The following is an 18,906-nucleotide window of genomic DNA, read 5'->3' on the forward strand; positions in this document are numbered from 1 at the left end:
CTTTTGTTTTTTCCTATCTACTGTAACAGAAGAGACAAGTAGTCAAAAAAAGTATTGCATTACTTTTAATCGAAGTAATATCGAGATGTTTCTAGAAACTGAAACTGATCAGTTTAGTTTCCGAGAAGAGCATGCAATGTGCGTGTCGCTCTTACAATTAGATACAAGCGAGAAAACTTTATCTTCTCAATGAAACGTCTTCTCTTAATGGAAGTATTGGTCATTTGATTCAAGGTTCTCGTAATATACGTAAAACGCTATGTCACATATTTTTATACAATTGCGAAGTCCTAGATTCTATTAATATGGGAAAGGCATTTCCTACGATGTTTTAACTCTGCGAAATACGCTTTTTCAGAAAATTGTTTATATTTGTTTGTACAACTGGGTACAGCTGTGAGATAAAGCATCTGTTTCGCAGATCTGAGTTCGCTCCAAAACGCAACTTTCGGCGTGTACAATTTTCATTTCAACATATTGTTATATAATATCAAATCAGATAATTGAGAAACATATCTAGTAGTCCACCCTATATGCAAACGATAGGACTCTCTTCGAGTGAAAACTTTGCGTGTTGAACGTCTATAAATAAAAATACCGATAATTATTGAAAAACGCATTACGATAATCCTTTCTAACGAAACTTTCACTTTTTTCTTCGGTTATGTAGCGAATGGTAAGTCTGATAAGTTATCAAGCATGTAAGAGTATATTCGTTTAGGATTCTAAACTTGTGTCGAAAGATGAGCAAAATTATCGTGAAATATGCATCGGAAATCGGTGATGTTTCCCTCGGTTTGTTTTTAAACAGCATCAATTTTTCAAAGTAACGCAAATTTGTACGATAAAATTGCTATTCGACTCTTCGTCGACTGTAAGGCCTTTTAATTATTTTAGGAAAAATTGTTGGCTCTCTTTTTACACGTTAATCACATCTTTCTGATTAATGACAATAATTTGTTTTGCCTCGTGACTGGCTGTTAATATTTAATACAACGTCTTAAGGGGGTACTTTCATTTTTAACTTTAAAAAAATCGATATTTTTCAAATTTTATATTTCCAAGTATACGTCTTCGACGATGTATATGCTGAAGGATATACTGATATTCGCAAAAGTAACAAAGTTATAGATGTTTAAAGGACACGGTTTAATAAAATAATACTATAGCGATGACATAATAATAAAATAGTAACATACAGGCGTAACGTAACATAACAACGGATGTACAGTGTACACTGATAAATTAAAGACATTTATTTATTCGGCTGATCTGTGTCTAAAAGTGAAGACAAGTAGTCAACAAAGGTTACGAGGTCGCTTATGCGAACGTATCTGTATTGCACCGTAATCTCAATGAAAGTAATCGCTCGAACTTTGAACAAATGAATATTTATTTGCGAAATACCGGAAGTACGCGTAATTGAAAGGCGGATTGTTGCAAATGATGGCAGTAAAGTGTGCACGTGCGAGTAGTTGGTTTTAAACGGACTCGAACCATGGGAATAAAGATACTACAGAGGCCGCACACCCACACGCACCCACGCGACCATTTGCACACGATACGGGTAATTTCGAAAGTTGAAGGTGATCTTCTATCACGGTAGCGCTTCCATGACGGAATCGATCAAAGTTGATCGGGATTCTGTAACAATTTATGCGAACTCTTCCCAAGGGAAGGACGAATACAAAACCTTCGACAGGGGAAATCACGCGGTTATAAATATTTAGAAGTAATGCCATGGTTAAAGCTCGTTAACGCGTTGTCCATACAGTGGGTGTAGAATGTATTCGTACATCGATCAATTTCCCAAACGACTTTCGTGAGAAATTGTGGTTTATTAATTTCGTGTCTTAAGTTGCGGTAATTACAATCAAATGTACCGATTTTCTTTTACGAAGTATTAAAAATGTAATAATTGTACGAATACTTATTGCTTCTATATTTCTATCGATTTATTGTTTTGCCTTGCTATTTCGCAACTTACATAAATAATTATTTTTCTACTGTACTCGTAAAATTTAAACTATCGAGGTACAAACGGGTACGAACGATTCTAAAGAATAGGGAGGGAGAAAAACAGATTTCAAAAATCTCAATGCCGGGTGCTGACCATTTCTTGAATTTTCGTTTAATTATTAATTGATGAAGGCAGAAACGAAACTATCGATGGTACAATCAAGTACGAACGAAATATTAGGTTGTCCAGAACGTTCGTGGCAATTTCTAAGAAAAATTCAAAAACTCGTTTGAATTTTAATATATATTTATCGAATTACATAAGTGCCATTTTGTTCTACAACCTTCCCACTTTTTAAGGGATCTATACATATTATTTGTTTTCAACCATTTCGATATATCCAGATCTGTACCAAAAATTGACATGGACTTTCCAGACAAATTTTCTTTCTTTCTTTTTTTTTTTTTTTTTTTTTTAAGTCGGGTGCCAGGTTCGCATAGCTGTTTAGAAGCTTTCGCTTATCACCAGTTTGTTCGTAGAACAATAAACGACGCCTAATAACGAATTATTAGTACCAGTACCACCGATGGGGGTTCTTTCTCTAACGAACCCTCTACAGGCCGACCGGGAAAGAGTATGGAAAAACCAGACCTCTCCATTTTTACGTTTCGTCGAGGCAAGCATTAGGTTGTTCCAAAAATTTCGTCCGCGACTTGCACTCGGTTATTTTGCGTGGCAGTGTTTCTATAAATAGACAACCTAATGTCTTAGATGTTAATGTTGTAACATTAATGGAGTAAAATGAATGGCACGCGATTCAATAATGTAACGTTAGACATAAAATATTGCGTATGCATCGGTCTTTAAGGAAATGGAAGAAACTTTTCGGCCAACACTTCGAGTCCTTGTTTAAACTCTGGTCTTTGGCTTTGTCATTAATTGTAAGGAGTTTTGCTCTCGGGTCCAGTCGGTGGATTTACTTTATTTCTGGTGAAGTCTATGATCAACGACACCTTTTTACGGACCATTGGATGTTCTGTTAAAATCTGAGAAAAGGGTAACGGTCCAGTCTCGCTTGATTTATGCCGTTTGCTTCTAGCGTAATCTAGCGACTAATTGAAACCGACGAGAGCACAGAAGCAGAGTCGTAGTTACTCCCGGCGTTTACCCGCGCTTACTTTTCGACCAGGTAAGCAGCATCTTTTGAAACTTCATGAGGAAAAAAAGGATTTCAAAAACACTTGTACCAATTTGCTTTCGCCCGATCCCCTAAATACTCGCTACGCGTGCGCAAGGTGATGGGGTAACGATTCGAAGGGAACTCGAGGAATTCGAGTAAAGGTTCGCGATACTGTTAGAAAGAGCACCGTGCAAAAGAAAAACCTCTTTAACGAAGCCACGTATCGGGATACGACTTTCAGAATTTATTTCAAAGTACCCTCTCCACTATTTCAGCGAGATCGTTAAAGCTGCCGTCGCGAGATAGCCAAAGACTCATTATACGCTCAAAGAGACCGAAGAGCCAATTCGACATTCCAAGATTCCACAAACTGCTGCTTCAATACCCTTGTTACTCTTTCGCCTCGGTCGAGTGTGTGCTTCGTTAAAAAGTTTTCGTATTCTTTAATGCGAGGAAAGCCGAGGTGCAAAAGGACGACCAAAGTGGAGCGAATAACAATTACGATTGAATCAGAAGTGAATCGTGTTCTTACTGGAATATAAATAAACTTTTTGACCCTTTGCAGTCGTATGTCTACTCTCAGTCACCAAAGCAAAAAACCGTACTTTACAAAAATGTTGACGCAGCATAATCTTTTACTTCCAGATCACATTTATAAAGATCTACGTACCAAACTAACAATAAAGTGGTTTTAAATACATTTTGTTTTCAAAAAACTTCGCGAACGCTATTTAGTTTCCCTGGCAACGCTTCGCGACATTTTCTTATTTCGACTTCTAACGAAATAAAATGATTACATCCAACGTCATATAAGAGAATCCCACTAACGTGAATCTTTAACTGATCGGTTAGTGTTATTTTACGGGAACTCGAAAATCACGGGACGTACGAGGCTTAATCGAGAAAACAAATTCTAAAGTCTCATTTGTAAAACCCTTGAAAATTCATATGGAAGATTTCATTATACAAATAACTGATCGAAAACTAGTCATCTCGTATACACTGTTTTTTGACATTTTCATCCAAGTAATAATTGTGTCCATCTCTGGGTTAGAAGAATTAGGGGTTAGAGAATTCTCGTTCACTCTCACCGCGAGACCTTTGTGATCCTTGTAGGCGGATCGAAATGTGAGAACCAACCGCTTCCTTGTTTGGTAACGCCTGATCAACGCTTTCCAGCGCTTTTTATTCATCCGTGACATAACGCGCGCTTCTACGTCTTAAGGCACGTTTAACAGAATATTCCGTCGGTTTTCCAACCGAGTGCTTCCTTTGATAACAGAATCTTTTTGAAACGTATAAAAAAAGGATACATAACGATAGAAATGCTTGCAAGCACAACGCAATTTATTGTTTATTATTATTTGGAAAATGCAGCCACGTCATTGCAGTTACGTATATTCTTATTACGAATATCTACTTCGCATGAAGAAAGTAAAATTACATATTTTTATTATCGACTTCTCGATTGTAAGAGTTGTTTCGTTAATTACAGACTTGTGAATGATTTTAACCGGATAAAAAATGATTCCAAGTTTCGATTCCTCTTTATGTAACATTTCGTAGAAAAATTGTATAAATATGTACAAAAGTAACAGAGTAACTTTTATTAGTGGGAGGAATAATGTTCCACAGCTCCGCTAAATAGATGACGATCTTTGTATTTCAAACTATGATTTATTCATACGATGATATCACTTCTACCCGACGTTCCAACCTTTAAAGCTCTAAACACGATGATAAACTTCTAGAACGCCGCGGCGAATAATGATGAATGAAAATGCAATCCGAATGAATAATATACATAGATCTAAGAGACTCGGAGAATGGTCTGTAACGCTTCCGTGATCTATATACTTGATAGCAACAAACATGCTGTGTAGATTTAGTTAAAATCGGGTTAACGTCGCAATGAATAGAAAGAATTAAAATAGTAACGGGTAACTTGCACACATATACATTCTATTACTATTATCGATCCCATCACACAATGGTCCAATTAAACCTAAAAATGGTGCAGCGAGTTATATTCTTTGTAAATTAGGAAATTATTGATAATGTTATAAACAGTCAAGTTTAACAAAAAAATAAATATGATTTAAAAAATATATATATATATATTTATTATATATTACTATATATTTATAATATATTACTATTTATTATTATATATATATATATATTTTTAAATCATATTTATTTTTTTGTTAAACTTGAATGCTTATAACATTATTAAGAATTTGCGAAAGAATGAATGCAAATGAGTGTGTTACATAAAATGAAATGCATTTATACAACGCAATTATACATATGTATACTTTTTTTGAAAATCATATTTACTTTGTTTTTTTTTTGTTGTTGTTGTTAAACTTGAATGCTTATAAAATTATTAAGAATTATCAAGAATTTAAGTCGATGCAGCATTTATATACATGCCAGGCATCGTTTTATGAATACGAATGAGAATTTTATATGTATAAAATGAAATGCATTTATACGACACAATTTTACGAATAAACAATGGCTATCCGTATGATTCTCATACAATTCAACTTCTAAATATTGTAATATACTCACATAGTGCAGACAATGAATTGTAATTTTTTTTAACCTTAGACAGACTCAATGCACTCGCGAACGGTACCTTCGATATAACAAGAGTAACTTTTTCCTGTTGCACACGTTCATTCGGCACGGAAAGTTATTAATATCGAATTGCAGGATTAATCAATCACCACCCACGCGCCGTAAAGTGACTATTGCGAGGACGCAGACCGCGAATGACCGTGCCGTCTGGACATTTATCGCTCACAATGCACCAAACGAGACAGCGGTACGCCCAGATGTTTTTATTCGCAAAAGTATTGCGATTTTTCGTAACAATCCGACTGGTCTCCGCAAGTAGGTAGCTGGCCGTCATTCCAAACCTACGCGTTTTCCAACGGACCACGCAAAACCGAAAGGGAGTATACGATCCGCGCAGACACGCAAGACACGGTACCATATCGCATATTGAATACGCGATGACCACGCTATTAATTAGTTGTGCAACGAAACGACAACACTCGGAAAACTGAAAGTCTCCTAGAAGATATCGATAATTAATACCATCCGTAGAAATGTAATTTATAAAAACCCTGTTAACAAGTTTATTGACACTCCAATAAACTATATAATAAATATATATATATCGATAATTAATACCATCCGTAGAAATGTAATTTATAAAAACCCTGTTAACGAGTTTATCGACACTCCAATAACCATGAATAATTCCGAGTCTGAAAATTACAATTTACTGTCTATACTATGTGAATATATTACGATGTTTATTAATAAAATTCATTTATCCATTTTACATTTTACAGGTTCGTTTGAAACATCACAATCTCGTACTTTACATAATTTCAAATAATTCACACAGAGATATAAATAGAGACTCGCACGTTATACAAAGCATAGCAAAAAACAAAAAAAAAAAAGTATTTGTACTAAGTATGTACTTATAGGATGTGAAAAAGACAACAATATTAATACGTATACAACGAAGAGTCTTGTATTTTTAACCAGAAAGAATGCGTTTTATTTTACACACGTATCCGACGTACGAATTTTAGATGTTTATATTATTTAAAATTTCTTATGTTTTCTTTTTCTTTTTTTTCCTTATTAATATTTCATAACTTTAACATCGTACAAATTTGGTATTCGAACGAACCGCGGATACAGCCAAAAGCGTTCCATAATAAATAGATAAAGTACGTCCTAAGATTACAACGAGTCACGAATGACTAACGAAATGTCGAGAACGAAGACCAGTAAAGGAAATGGAAAACCATTTCAAGTTCTCTAACAAATATAACGGATATATTTCGTGCTCGTAGAATTCTTTTCAATTCGCTTGAAAATTGCTGGAGCGGAATGTTGAATGGAAATAATTCACTGTAAAAGTAGCGCGTAACAGTGCGATGGAATGTTGCATTGTCGAAGATTAGATGCGTATAATTCACCGCAACCATCGCTGCTCGTACACCGTGACTGTTTCATGGTTCGAGAGTGAAATCTTGTCCTTGGCACAAATTGTCCTTCGTCGTTGTGGACAGGCGACAACGTGCCACTGAACTGGCCGACACTGTCGTTGAACGACAACCAACTGCACAAGATGATGTTGTACCTCTTGGCTCGAATCGCGACGTACATAATAGCGTAAATGTTCATGGTTGACGCCGAGAATCGTATAAATCTGAATACGTAAGCGTTCAGAGAGTACACGAGACCTGTTCTCGTATTAGAAAAATTTACATCGACGTCTGCGACACAACTGTTTCGTAACAAACCATTCGGTTACAATCTTTCTAAAAGAATAACTTTCCGTGTAGAAATCTCCATTATTTTCGCATCTGTATAACGCCACTAACAGATTTTCTTTCCCGGAAGAAACAGTTTTCACGGTAATTAACTTTTTAACCTACAACAACGTGCGAGACTCGTACAGAATTTTAGTCGAACATGAAAAACACGAGTTGGACACGTCGTATGAAAGGGCGCACCCAATAGCGACTCCGATCCGGCCATGAATTAACGATTCTGGATCTCGTTCTTTTTGTGAGGTTTCGTTGATGTTCGCGAGTTCGCGGGTTGTACGTTTGAATGGTCGGTAAGTGTTCTGTCCCCTGACGAGGTTGGACGAGGACTGAGGAGTTGAGGACTCTCTCTCGAAAAATCGTATCGAAGAAGGGGTGGGTTTGCACCCTCGCTCGCAACTACCTGCGGACTCCCGCGACCGAAGGTATCCTTGCGACCATCACCTTCGCATCTGGTAACCAGCTGTGGAGTCTAGCTGTTGTTCGAGGCTAGTAATAAAACAGTCTACGTTTTACTCTATCACCTGCTGCAAGGTTCGCGACGCGATTCTCCAAATATGGGTATTTTTCGGCGGTCGAAACTCCGAATGGGGATGGTCCCTATACCGTTATGTCCCTAACTGTAACCCTAACTGTAATTTTGACATCGTCGATCGCGGAACTTGGTTTCGCGATGGTTCAACAGTGTTAAATAATTAATTTGTTAAGATTATTCCTTTTCACTTCGATCTGGTTCTCCAACATAATAATAAACCGACATTTATAAATCGAAAACAAATCGTATAGGCACATCTAACGAAACATTTCACCGCGAGAGAAGGTTTCGAATCATTCGAGCGACCTTTCGGTAGCAAATGCTAAGGAGACAAGCGCAAATTAATGCGTGTTCGCGTGTCCCACATAGCGTAGAAACGTAGCAACGTATCATGGTGAATCTCGTAACTTACGTAAACTGTCGTGACGGTCGCGTTTCTAACCATATCTCTGACGTCGTCTATTTCTCGTCGGGACGTTCCAGGCGCCGCGGTGGGCGCCAGCATCACTTCGCTCGCCATCCTAGAATTCGCTGCGTCTCGGAGAGTATAAACGTCACCAGAAATGTCGCTGAACGATACACGATTTATACTTTTTGAAACGCATCGAAACGCAGCGTCCTCTTCCTGGCAGATTTTCACGCGGCACAAAATTGATCAGCACCTTAAACCACTTCGTCGGCTGCACCCACTTCAAAGAATTTTACACTCAACGATTCGGTAATATCCATGCCTGTTGTTAACGTGGATTCTTCGATGGTTGATAGTAATTCGTAATTTATCGGCACAGATGGCTGCCAGAATTTTACTGGCTGATCAACGAGGTCCGAACGATCGTACTCGGTTAGAAAATCTTACCACAGAACGAGAGAAAACTTCGACCGAGGATCACAATTTCCACCTGCTGATTCTTGGCTCGCATGATCACGGGAAGTCAAGTTTCGTCGCGACGAGTCACCATTTGAATTTTTAAACAGTCCCTGCGGATCCAGCGAAACCACTCTTCCCGTTTCGTGAATAATCGATCTTTCTTCGCAAATATTCCTGCCTATTTCCATACATTACGCGCACGGCGAATTCTCGAATTAAACGCAATTACGACGAAACTACTCGTCCCCGGCACACCGTGATAATTCGAGAATGTCGCATTCAGTCTGCGAAATTTGTATGAAACTCGCGCTTAATGAAAACTTTCTCACCGACTCCCTCGAATTCTTTCGCCGGATCCTGGATAATCTCCGCCAATTTAATAATCCACATCCAATGTACTTGTCCCGCTTGATCGCGTAATAGCGAGAACGATGCGATATAGTCTCGTCGACTGCGTGACAGGGACATCGCTCGGCAAGGACATGCCTGATGGCAAAACACAATAAAGAAGAGAAATTACAAACCGGTGTTCGATCTTCGACGACGTTACGCGGACGGATTCCTGTCGGTAGTCGCGGTCGAACGATCACCGTTCGATTTCGCGATTCGCGGTGGTCCCATGCTCTTGCTGTTTCAAGGTCGTGCGGTTAAGAGTCCACGGGGAAATCAAGTTGGGCGCGTTAGTTGATCGGCGTGCCGGGTAGCTATCGAGCTGGCAGAGAACGGAACTGACCGCGAATGCCAGAAGTGTTCCGTGTTTGGAACGAGACTAGAGGCGAAACGTGGCTTCGTTCTCTCAGGGGAAGGAGAGAGGGATATGTGTGTGTGAGAGAGGAGAGAGAGAGAGAGAGAGAGAGAGAGAGAGAGAGAGAGAGAGAGCTTATACACTTGTAGAGAGAACGAGGCTCGCGGTGGCTGGTTGCGTGAGTCAGCTGTGCCTTCGCTCGTGTAGAAGAGTTTGTACTCGTACAAACTCGGATCGTTAGGTCGACTAGACCAGGGGGGGGGGGGGGGGACGCGAATCATTGTGATTCACACGAAGTCAGAATCCGCGGAGTGGGCCGCGGGAGAACGAAGCTTTTCACCAAGGGACGTGACTGGACGAGAACCCGAGCTTCCTTTCGTGCAGACACTTTAAACGTGCACCGGCTAATAAGTGTAATGAGAATTGAGCTCTCCTTAATTGAGAACGCAATCAACGTCGGGATTTCGAGGAAAATTGTGATGGGACATGCTCACCCTGAACGTGGCGATTCCCTGGTCGCGAAAGTGAAAGATTACCTTTGCGTTCCTGGTATCGGTTGCATTGCATGGTGTTTAGAAAATGGCATTTGGTAAACGAAATTCAATTTTTAGGATGTCAAGGGGACGAATAAAACGTATAGACGAAATGTAACAATAACAAGAGTAAACTTTATTATACAGGGTGTCCCAAAACTCGGGGAGGAGCCGGAAATGGGGGGTAGCTGAGACGATTCTGAACAACAATTTCCTTTGCAAAAATGTCGGATGGGGCTTCGTTAAGGAGATATTAAGCGAAAACCCCGACCAATCAGAGCGCGCGTAGACCGTTGGAGCGGCCGCGGTAGCGAAGGCTACGCGCTAGGCGGCCGCGCTCATTGGCTACCGCGAGCGCTCCACCGGCATACTCGCGCTCTGATTGGTCGGGGTTTTCCGTTAATATCTCCTCAACGAAGCCTCGGACAACATTTTCGCCAAGGAAAAAGTTGTTTCAAATCACCTCCCGGACCACCTCTTTCAAGGTGTTACAACGTTTTTGGGACACCCTTTATATACAGAGTGGAGGTGATTTGAAACAACTTTTTCCTTGGCGAAAATGTTGTACGAGACTTCGTTGAGGAGATATTAAGCGAAAACCCCGACCAATCAGAGCGCGCGTAGACCGTTGGAGCGGCCGCGGTAGCGAAGGCTACGCGCTAGGTCGATGCTTCGATGCACGTCGAGTCACTTGTTCGCGTGCAAGCGCGGCCACCAGCGAGTAGCCATTCTGCAGAGAGTACGAGTTTCAATTTCAAATAGAATTATAAACTACAATGATTACATAGGATGATCAAAATTTTAAGCGTTGTCTTTGTCTGCTAGTCTCGACTTTGTCTACTTATCGCTACGTTTGTCTGCTATGTAATTCATTGAATGTAAACTGCAGTTAACGTCGGCGTCGTACAATGTACACCGTCAGTGACGGCAGTATTTTTACAACGAAACCATTGCTGGCAATTATAATAAACAAACGTCTTCGACTAGTGTATTACTATGATCTAAATTCTAAACTAAATTTTTAACGTTTTAAAATTTAATTTTTAAATACTTTTAATATAATTGAATATTCTTTTTCATTATCCTACTTTAAAGGTACATAAAAGTACGACAACACACCACTCAAAAATTTGTAGTTGAGCCAAATATACATTCTAAAATTAATGATCCGTATCTGAAAAATTCCGAAACAAAAATTTCTTCCTCGTTCGTAATCTAGAAAATATTCATGGCGTGCAACATTCAATTGAATAACACCATGATGTCAGTTAATGGTAAAATTAAACAGTGATGCAAGCCATCGCGATTTATTAAAATTTTTTTTTACGCGTCATGCAAACCAGTACAAAGACCGTGCTAGATGCGCTAGAAGATGGGAAACCATTAAAAAGTAACGGATGCATACTATTACTGCATAATATGCTAACTTGAATGCATAACTAGGCAGAATACTAAGTAACGGCTAGCGATCCTTGGCGTTTCTGGGAATCGCATTGTATTAAGTTTACAATGACAATTGTCCGACTTTAAGGCTGAGGTCAACGCTGGCAATTAAAAACAACTTAACTTCAAATACAAGTTTGACGAAATTCCATAGAAGATTCCATAGAACTTTTACTTCATATTTTAATACTTTCAAGCTCCAGGAATTTAAATTCGTCGTTAGTTGCAATGAAAGTATGAATATTAATAATTCTTGAATTACCAATAGGTAATTAAAAACAACTTAACTTCAAATGAAAGTTTGACGAAATTCCATAGAAGATACTTTTACTTCATATTTTAATAATTTGAAGCTCCCGGAATTTAAATTCGTCGTTAGTTGCAATGAAAGTATGAATATTAATAATTCTTGAATTACCAATAGGTAATTAAAAACAACTTAACTTCAAATAAAAGTTTGACGAAATTCCATAGAAGATACTTTTACTTCATATTTTAATAATTTGAAGCTCCCGGAATTTAAATTCGTCGTTAGTTACAATGAAAGTATGAATATTAATAATTTTTGGAATTACCATATTAGTACAGTGTAAAGCAGCGGTAAATATTGAGAAATATTTAATATTCGCAAGCTATTATGTGTTGAATGATAAATCTTGTCGATATTTGATCAAATTTTCATACATTTCATACGTCGATAATTATGAATCGTACATTTGTTTATACTGGAACGTTTCATGTTTTGTATTTATATTTATTAAAAATATTTGTTTCGTCATGTAACGAGACATTTTTCAAATCTTTCTTATTATTTTCAGAAAGGTACGGTATCTATAATCTCAAATCAGTTAAATGACCTTCGCATTAATAATAAATTTTAAAAATAACGGCAAAGAAATATTGAATTTCATTTAAAAAATAAGCTATAAACAGACATATTAATGAAATTTAATTATCCAAAGAATAATCAAAATATAAAAAAATAATATTCCAAGCAATAACGATAGCAGATAAACATTCTTATGTATGTTTATAATTCATAAATAATTCTCATCGAAATTTTTTAATACGCAAGACTCGTCACCATTGCTGCTCTAGAGTCTCAAATTTTGTTCTTAGTTAGCTTTGATGGATAAACATTTTGACGAACGTTTTTTTTTTTTTTTTTTTTTGTAAACGAATCTCAAGAACAACGTGATTCAATTGCTCGTATCGTAAACCTAGCGTTCGAAAAGTCCTAACGTAGAGATAAATTTGGATTCTTAATTGACCCAAAGCTATGATACGGTTCCCTTTGTTTACGGTCTTTGTTCGAACCTGTCGATTCATTACCAACAGCCTCGGGAGCCTGACAAAGGAAGTTTCAAACATTCTAAATGCAGGCGTGTAACACAACAACAACCTATCTCATGCCCCCGACGCCTCCGCAATTTACAAGTTCTCCGCGATGTTGAATTCTCGCTTTCGCCTCGGCTACCCACGCTGTCGTCGATTTATTTATTTTTTTTTTCTCGTTTTTGTTTTTACAATTTCGTGCGATTTCGTAACTTAAACGAGAGCCGAGAGGCGGGCCACGTTATGCATTTTCATTTCTCGAATTATTTTTCAATTTAATACCTCCGTATAGCTGTGCATAATTTATAACTCGAAAATCTTAAATTACCCAGATAAATTCGTATATATATAGCTCGTTAAAATTTATAATTGTATGTATTTGAATATTAACGAAGTATTAATGAGGTATTATACCAAATACTGTCAAACGTGTGCATATTTATTTAACATAAGCTCTATTTCCTTTGTCTAAAACGCCTAATTTTCCAAGTTATATTTTTCATATATGTATGTACTTTTAGTAGGATTTATGCGATACATAAATTATATACAATTATTTCGTGCACTATTCAATTTAGTGCGCGTGAAATATTTTTGCATTCAATTAAAAAAAAAAAAGTGATTTAAAAAAAAAGTGATTTAAAAAAAAGTAATACAAAGAAAAAAGAATAGGTACAAATGAAACAATCGTGTAAATTGTTGTTGCCGTGTAGGTTCTATTCGCGCTAACTTCTCAAGATGCTTTTCGTCGATTAGATTTAACGCTGCCCGAACAAGGATAGAGCATCTTCTTTCTTTCCTTCTCTCCTTCTTCTATCCTTGTTCGATCGATTAACGGACTGTGTTAAATCTACCGAATACGAATTCCAACTTACTTTCGAGAAAGAATCGCGTCTAACGCCTTGAATAATTGCGCACAAATTTCTTAAAATAATAATAACAAAAAAGAAAAAAATAGTAAAAAAAATTTGACGTTTCAAGTTTATTAATTATTTTAAACCTCGATGATCACTGATCCGTATAGAAAACTACTATTAATCGAAGATCTGACTCGTGTAATGGTAATGGAAACGCGAGTAGCGCGCAAGGATGATGAATTCTGCGCGATTGAATTCGCAGCGTCGTGTAACGTGGGTCCGAAGCAAAGTCGAGCGCAGGTATCCGGAGCATAAATCATGAACGTCTCGATTACTCTACAAGGCATCGTCAAGGTGCGCCGCAGCGATTTTCCCTCTGTAAAGATAGTTCCTGTTGCTTTGGCCGTGGAGCCGATGTTGATGCAAACGTCACGGAAAAGCCTCGATATCTAAGCAGCCTACCCTAGAGAGTCCGCCGGTCGTGACCAAACGCGATCGATCTGTCAAGATCATTGGAGCAAGCACCGCTTTATTTAGAAACCGAGTCCGCTGACACCGCTGGCTCGCAATTAAGCGCGAATCGAGCGAATCGGAGCCGACGATTCCGTAAGTTTAATCTCGCCGATGAATTACCGCAGCGCATCTCAAACTGGGCTCTGTCTACGTGTTTTCCTGGTGATCCGCGAGCTCTGGGAACAAATTAACCGTTTGCGCTCGAGGCCTTTTTTTTATGGAATCTATCGGGAACTCGAGATGCTTTCTTAGCATTCTATCGGCACGAATACTAAGCTTAGATTAACTTCGAAAATGAGATCCTTAAGGGGCTTGGAACATCAAGAAATGAACAAAAGTCACTTTCTCTCTCTCTCTCTCTCTCTCTCTCTCTCTCTCTCTCTCTCTCTCTCTCTCTCTTTTTAATTTAAGCAATTCTGAACAATCCTACGGAAAGAAAATTGAATTTAGAGCACTAGAAGCGGTAAGAAAAATGTTTTGAAACAAAAAAATTGAGTCTTTGTGTAGAAAATTCCTTTTTTTCTCAGAAAAAAAGTTTGACGACACGAACTTAGTAAAAAAAACACGATAGAACTGTAAAAAGTATCAGGAAATAGAACCGAGAACTTTCTCGAAGAGAAAACAACGACAGTCAAATTTGCGTGATGCACTAATAAAAAGTAACATTTCGTTTTGAATACATTAGACTGTCCATATATTCTTCGGTATGACCTTAATAATAACGAAACGTTTAATTTTAACGTTGACGTGTGCGAATAAAATTCTAAACACATCGCATCGAAAGGTACAGCAGTTTTTCAAGCTGTCAGTGTTCCTTTCGCTTCGAAATGAAACTATATTTTTCCCAGTTTCGGGGAGAGCTGCACAGCAGATTTCGTCGAATCCGATGGCCTAGATCGCGCTACTACTTCTCCGAGTCGTTTGTGAGATATTGCAACTTAAAGTACCAGACGAACCGAACTCCGTGCCCGAGCTTTTCCTATTCAACGAAACTAGTTCTCGGTGTTTCACTTGTGTGTTCGTTTCGTATAATTTCCAGCGTACAGACTCCGATTGGATTCGATGCGCCGCGTTACCACGATGCACACGATATTCTGTATTTACGGGTACGTTGTTCTTCGAAAGGACAATGAAAACACCATTCTTTCGCGAATTAAATACACTCTCGATGAGTTCAAGTAACTCGAATGAAAAACAATTATTTTGTTCCCTTGAGCGAGCAATTATTTATTTTACGTTACGACTCTTTGTTTGAGAGTCGTCGTTCGAATCTGAAGAATGTTAATGTTCGATCGACGTATCTATATTATCTAAATGCATGAAATGATAAAAATGTACGAATATGGAACGATGCTTGCTTGTATAATTGTTTAGTTAATGATATCGCGAAATTTATTGGTGGAACGATACAAAAATGTAAACGCAAGTTTAATAAATTTAACATTTGCACGTTTCGAAAGTAATTTAATAATAAACCATCAAAACGTAGAATAAATAATAGCTTTCGGGGATTGCCAAATTGTCACCTTTTAATTTGTAGATATTTTCATCAGATCGCCATATTTGTTCAAGATCAAAACGATAATTCGGTTAAATAGGATTATTTCCAAAATTCAATAACAAAATACAAAATATATTCACTCGAGTTATTATGTCATAATGAATTATATTATTACGGAAGATGAGCTCACCGATATCTCGTATCGAAATATCAACACATTCCTTGCTATGACTATCGCATACATGCGATATTCTATAAATAACTAATATTCTATAAATACGTAAAATGATTTATACTGAACATTACAGATAATTCGTACCGATAACAACGCAGACAAGAATTACTCGATGCGATAACGTAATTCAATGTAACTCTCAATTATGATAATACAACTAGCGAATAATATCAAATATTTAACAATTTTGATTAATAAAAACTGCATATTCGTTACTGCGCCTCAGGCTATCGTATTTTATTCCACGCAACGCAGATTTGAACGACACACCTTGTATTAGGTACTTAGTTTCCGCAACATTAATCGGCGGAAACAATTGAGACTAAAAGAGCCTTCAAGATCCTTCGATAACGTTGTTCGTACCATGTTATATATTTTGACACGCGATACTGTATTTACAAAAATACAGGATAAAATATAGAAGAAGAATGAACGTTAATAATTCTCGCGTAGGATTACTTAAAATCGCTTGGAAACATGAAAATCTTGAAATAAAATTTTCAAAGCTGTACAGAGACGAAGAATGATTAGAATGATTATTTAGTGTACACGAAGACTCAAAATACACGATACAATCTGAAAGGAATTCCTCTCGAAATAAATACATGAAAAGTGGCCAATTTTGAAAGTACAAGGGAACGACCAATTTAAAACTATAAAGTTTCGATCTTGTACATCTGTTGTATTTATTTAAAAATTTCAATAAACATAGATCTCTTTAAAAGAAAATGTTGATGCGATCAAATGTTGATATGTTTAAATTTTCTCGGGTTCTTGGACAGTTTTCGTAATCTAATAGTAAGTGTACTTTTAAGTACTCGCTCGTATCGAATAAATAAACTATATTAAGAAACCTACGATAAACCCGTTGTGACTGTACATTTATAATGCACATCTTCAACGAGAAATCAATTCGTGCCGATTAAATCATAAATTATGCCGCACAAAATGTTTGTGTGCACGTTTGTATCGTTGGTAACTAAATATCTGGTTTCTACATTGGGAAGAATCGCGACTAGAAAAGTGTATTGTAAAAATCGCTTTCTTCTCCTAACGTGTCTTTCTCAGCAACGAAGTGCACGCGAAATTACTGAACGATCGACGCGATGCATTATGCAGATTTCTATACAGCCGCATTTCACACAGTTTTCACCTGGAATAATTAAACTAGATAACGTAGAGTAATTCTGCACGTTAATTTTAGAGAAATCAATACTTCCATTCGAGAAGTAAAGGAAATTCCCCAAAAGAGGCTTTAGTATTTTAATTATCAGCAAAAAAACGAACGCTACAGAATACATTCGATTCCTTAATGTTAATTGCGATTTTTTAATGTTAATTGCGATTTTTTAAGATTGAAAATCTTTTGATTTAAATAACGATGGGGATTTCGCTGTGATATTAATTTTTCACGAATTGTTTTCTCGATAAATTCAACGACTCGTAAAGTGTAAAGTGTAGATTGTAAAGTGTAAAATGCAAAAGTGTAAAGTGTAAAGTGAAATTAGATTTAGATTAGCAGGGACCAGTTGTCCCTGCTAATTTCCCAGATCGAATATTTAATGCAGACGAAACCGGATTACTTTGAAGAAAAAAAAGGCCCAGTCGGACGCTCATCGTCAAGTCCGAGAAAATTGCAAGTGATTTTAAGGCTGCAAACGACCGAATTACATTCCTTCTTTGTAGCAATGCATCCGGTGCAAGAACGATAAAACCGCTTATTATAAATAAAGCTTTGCACCCACATGCGCTAAGAAATATAAATTTATCCGAACCTCCAGTACATTCCAATAAAAAAAAAGCATGGATCACATCAATGTTCTTACAACACGGTTCAACGATTGCTTCGTACCAGAAATTGAAAAATATACGATAGAGATTCAATTATTCGCACTCGTAGCTTCCTTAAAAAAAGAAAAATACCAGAAATACATTCTTTCTCTACTTCGTGAATAAGGATAGCTCCTTAAATGTCACTAATCCGTTTCCAGTTCCAGTTTCCTTATAAAAACTTATCGCCAACGCCAGATTTACACTTTTTTCTATACTATTGCTCCTTTCGGTGCCAAAATACTCTTCCGCGAATTCGCCTAACGCGAGATCGTTATTAACGCCGCCGAAAGTCGATTTCTTACATAATCCTAGAAACCGAGCGAAGAATTATCACTTGGCAGGGATTTGTCTACGTCGCTGATACGCGGTCACCGCTTTCTTGTTTGCAGTCGGTTAGATTTCCGACACCTTTTTCGAAGGAACCGAAAGAACTGTTCTTTGTTTGGCCACGCGCCAAGCTTGACCATCGATAATGGGGTCGCTATGATGCCTACATATTGATTGTTTATTGGTACGGGTTTGCGCAAGCTGGCATGTGCCAAGATTAACGGTGCAAATGAAATCTCGAGTAAAGGAATAAAAGGACACGAGTGAAAGGAACGGATTGCTCGGAGCCAGAAAATTTATATTCGGACAAAAAAACTATTCTCTCTTATGAGAAGTTTGAGAGTTTTGTGGAAGGGGACAAGGTGCTCTGAAGCACCGTTTAGCAGATTGCGACAAGAGGGAAGATGCTAATATAAGCATAGAAGAGCTTTTAGAGGGTAGGTTCGATGTAAGAAACGTAGATTGGACAAGGAAATTAGTAAACGGGAAGGATAAAAGTACAAACTACAATTAATGACATACGTTCAGAGGAGAGAAGCAAAGAGAGGGTGGGTAATCGCGCGGCGTGACGAATGCAGAGATGGGCAAAACCCTGGGCTTCGAATAAATCTGAAGTTTGCCGATATGTTTGTCTCGTTTCCTTCTTTGGAAAATCTTCAAAAGAGGAAACGAGACAA

At 37.6% G+C, this 18,906-nt stretch overlaps 1 protein-coding gene across 22 annotated transcripts in view; it reads right to left on the reverse strand.

The window, feature by feature from the left end:
- Window positions 1-18,906, reverse strand: part of LOC128876715 (patronin) — an 86,070-nt gene that overhangs the window by 59,609 nt on the left and 7,555 nt on the right. The window contains exon 1 of one of the 22 annotated variants that reach the window (XM_054123355.1): window positions 8,452-9,637. The exons of the other annotated variants lie outside the window; for them this stretch is intronic. Within the exon in view, the coding sequence (XP_053979330.1) occupies window positions 8,452-8,559 (108 nt within the window). The 5' untranslated portion in view covers window positions 8,560-9,637. Of the gene's footprint in view, window positions 1-8,451; window positions 9,638-18,906 lie in introns of those variants that run through there. 22 annotated transcript variants of the gene reach the window in all.

Source organism: Hylaeus volcanicus, chromosome 1 (assembly GCF_026283585.1).
Source record: "Hylaeus volcanicus isolate JK05 chromosome 1, UHH_iyHylVolc1.0_haploid, whole genome shotgun sequence".
Taxonomy (NCBI): domain Eukaryota; kingdom Metazoa; phylum Arthropoda; class Insecta; order Hymenoptera; family Colletidae; genus Hylaeus; species Hylaeus volcanicus.